The sequence below is a fragment of the Brassica oleracea genome, chromosome C6 (assembly GCF_000695525.1).
Source record: "Brassica oleracea var. oleracea cultivar TO1000 chromosome C6, BOL, whole genome shotgun sequence".
NCBI lineage: Eukaryota > Viridiplantae > Streptophyta > Magnoliopsida > Brassicales > Brassicaceae > Brassica > Brassica oleracea.
The window spans coordinates 9,866,470-9,870,297 of record NC_027753.1 but is presented as its reverse complement, the minus strand read 5'-3'; the positions used below and the strand labels follow the sequence as shown (position 1 = coordinate 9,870,297).

Genomic DNA, 3,828 nt, shown 5'->3' with positions numbered 1-3,828 from the left:
GTGGTCTCACCAAGTCGGAGGTATTCGTCGACCGCATCAGCTGGGCAACCATATGCCATCATACGGATAGCTGTCGTTGCCTTTTGTAACGGAGAGTGGCTGAACCTTCCAGTAGCATCTCTTCTTTGTTGAAAGTATGGGATTTCAGCGGAGAGTCGATCAACAATACGCATGAACAAGGGCTTGTTCATTCGAAAACGGCGTCGAAATATGTGAGAAGGATATGTTGCATCTTCACTCAAATAATCGTTCCATAACTGCAAGTGTCCTTGTTCTCGTTGTCATTCAATGTAGGCTCTTTTTTTTTTTACCTTGATGCTTCTTGACGGGCTTAATTACGAATGAGAAGATTTTCGAATTGTTGATCGAAAATTTGGTCGAATCTTTCATCAAATCTTTAATCAATTTCTTCCAAATTATTATAAGAAGATGATGCTATTTAAAGCTTTAGAAATGAAATGGGAAGAATGATGTGAAGAAGAGAATTTTTAAAGCTTTGGAAATGAAAAGTGAAGAATGAAATTCTCGGTTAAACTTGTAAAGGAAACAAAACAAAACAATAGGAAGAGAATTTGTAAAGCTTTGCTCGTGTTGTTGTTGTTTGATTTGTGTTGTGAAGAAGAGAATTTGTTTCTCACAAGTTTATAAAGACATCTTCGAAATTGTTTGGTACAACTACACGAGATACAAAACACATCAACTACCAAAATTGTTTGGTACAACTACCAAAAACGCGTAACATATCACACAAGTTTGGTACAACTTCACGAGATACAAAACACATCAACTTAGACATATTGTCTTCTTCAGTCACATGGTAAGTGTCTTCGTCTTCGTCTGTCTCGTGTGATCTCGCGCACATGGTAACTGTCTTCGTCTGCAATAAAACAAAGAGACTTGCATCAGACATATTCACAATACTCCAAGACATTAAGCATTAACCAAGACGAGATAATTAAACGCATTAAGCATTAAAATGAAATATTATACATAACAAGACAACAACAAACTACAGACCCGACATACTACAGACCCGACATTAACCATTAAGCTAAACCAGCATACAGACCAAACTTAAGCATAAAGACCCGAGATTAAGCAGAAAAGAGAAACCAAACGAACTTCCCATTATAACTTAGCAACATTTCAGATATTGATTTGTTTTTCAAAGCGATTTCTAGATCAGAAAGAGGCTCTGTCTTGGCAATGAGGCCATCAAGCAATTTTTTCTTGTTAAGCTTGTCCTTGAACTCAAAATCCTTTTGTTTTATTTCCCACAGACTCTGAAACTCCATTGCCTCTTCCGAAGTCGTTGCCTTGGTTTTAGCTTTGGCCTTTGATGCTTTGACACCAGCAGGCCGAGCCATGGCTTCCCCCTCTCCATCGCAACCTGGCACCGAGGTCGATGACTGTGCGGATCCATCATCCAATTTTCTTCTTTTGGAGCTTACCTTCTCTTTAGTAACTCCACACCATTTTTTATCGTGGCGTAGCTCCAACCAGGCATGCTCGAGTGTAAATTTGGCCTTGTAGTCAGTAAAGAAGATCTCATGAGCCATCTTCAAGACATCATCCCCATTCATCCCACTCGATTTGGCTTTAGTTGCAGCTTCATAGCACCCAACAAACTTACAAACACCCTCGATGATCTTCCCCCACCTTTGTTTACAGTGGCTAGGATCTCTCTTTTGCAAAGCAGAGAGCTTTGGGCTTGATGCAACATAGGAGGCAATCCGTTTCCAAAACGCAATTGTCTTCTGCTCATTACCCATGACAGGGTCTTTGGATGTGTTCAACCAAGCTCCTATGAGAACGATATCTTCAGTTGGTGTCCACTTCCTCCTTTCTTTACGGTCAGACACCACGACTTCATCTTCTTTTCCATCATCAGCCCACTGTGTTCCGAAGACAGAGGTATCCGAGGAAGACAGTTCTAAACTAGGTTCACGAGTCACAAAGGAGAAGGAGATGTTTGGGTGTTGACTGTTTAAGAGGTTTTGAAAGCTACCGGGTTGACTAAATGGATCCATAGCGAAGAAGAAGGAGATATGAATAATGAAAGAAGAAGCAGATATGAAAAGAGAAGGGGAGAGTTGCTCGATTTTAAATGCAACCTTAAGGAGAGTTTAGTGTGTTTTTAATGGCAATCAATGCCTTTACCTATAACTATAACAACCAAGAAAACTAAATGTAAATCCATTCAACCTACCAATATCTAGACACGCAACTAACAAATACCATCATACAATCAATTCCATTTAATTCAACCTAATAAATATCTAACATCTTCTTAAAAGAAAAGAGTAATTACCTCTTGCTTTGATGAAGTTATATCCGTTTCTGAGAGACTCGCGTGGGTTCCGTAATGAATGAAACACTCCACTGCCTCTTCCACACAACACCAACCCTTATCCACAGCCAACAAAGAAAGAACAGACTAAAATGTATGAGAAAACAGAGGTTTGAACAGAGTAAAAACAAGTAAAGCATATATTAAGAACAGAACGTTATGCATGAATCTTTAATCATGTTTGAACCATTGAATTTTTTATTTTATTTGCAGCTAAAACTATTCCATCGCAAACTAAACCATTGATACGATTGAACCACATTCCAATTTTAGTCGAGATTATTCCAATTACAAGAACACAAAAAGGATCGCAAAATATTCCAATTTGAGCCGATATTATTCCAATTTGAGCCGAGATTATTCCAAAGACAATCAGATCACATTCATCAATCTCAAGAACACAAACAAGTATTCTAAAACATGAACCTGATCTAAGATTGTAAAACACATCTCAAAAAAGACAATCAGATCACATTTATCAATCTCAAGAAGACAAACAAGGATCGCAAAATAGACAGAGAACACAAACAAGGATCGAATGTGATCTTACACTCAGGATGAGAGACGTCAGTGAAACCCAACACGACGGAGCTGCCGGAAGAGAAGCTTCGTGGAGGAAGTGGACGCGAAACCCATCACGACGGAGAAGGCGGACCGATCGACAGAGAACACGGATCGACATAGAAGCAAGAGTGAGACAGACGGCGGAGTCATCGACGAGCAAGAGAGCCGACGGACTGACAGAGAAGATGGACCGACGGAGATAAAGGAGACTCCGAGAGCGAAGATCGACTTGAGAGAGACGACGGAGACACCGAGAAACAAGACACAACTATGCTTTCGTCAACACCCCGACGAAGAGAGAGAGACAAAACTGGTGCGGTGCAATGAGAGACTGCCACGTATGCGGTTCTTACCAACTCCAAAAAGCCAAAATAAAGGGCGGTTCTGCTATTTTTTGGGCTTTTTGATTTAAATTTTTTTTTCTTTTGTGTTAGGAGCCCTACAAGAACTCCTCTTACCATCGGGAATGGACCTGCTCTTATGATTTTACATATAAAAAAAAGCAGTTTAGGTGGGTAGGTAACAAACCGACTAATCTTTAAACGCTATCCAATGTGAACAAGCAATTATCAGATTCCATTTTTTTTTTTTTTTTGACGGCAAACGGCTATTCTATTATTCAAACTTGAGGTGGTCTGGGAAGCCAGACCGGAATAGAACAACCAATAAAACATAAGGATCTATGAAAAGAACGTGCTTCCTAGCTAACGAATCCGCAATCTCGTTCTGCGTCCTTGGAACGTAGCTTATCTTGAAATCCGAAAAACATAACCAAAGAGTTTGAATGATTTCCAGCTCAGTTGAGAAGTTTGGCCAATCTTGTGGCTGCTCTATCATTGCAATCATGTCCTTACAGTCCGTCCCAAACCTCTGACAGGTCGAGTGTTGTAGCATACTCTCCATTGCCCACTTTA

The 3,828-nt window shown here is 40.0% G+C and overlaps 1 protein-coding gene across 1 annotated transcript; it reads right to left on the bottom strand.

The window, feature by feature from the left end:
* Positions 1 to 1,094: 1,094 nt before the first annotated feature.
* LOC106297444 (glutathione S-transferase T3-like) lies at positions 1,095 to 2,030 on the bottom strand. The gene has a single exon (XM_013733680.1). It carries the CDS (start codon positions 2,028 to 2,030, stop codon positions 1,095 to 1,097), a length of 936 nt encoding a protein of 311 aa, XP_013589134.1.
* Positions 2,031 to 3,828: the final 1,798 nt, after the last annotated feature.

Excerpts from the sequence above, each read along its gene's own strand:
- LOC106297444 (XM_013733680.1), bottom strand. The coding sequence starts at position 2,030 with ATGGATCCATTTAGTCAACCCGGTAGCTTTCAAAACCTCTTAAACAGT.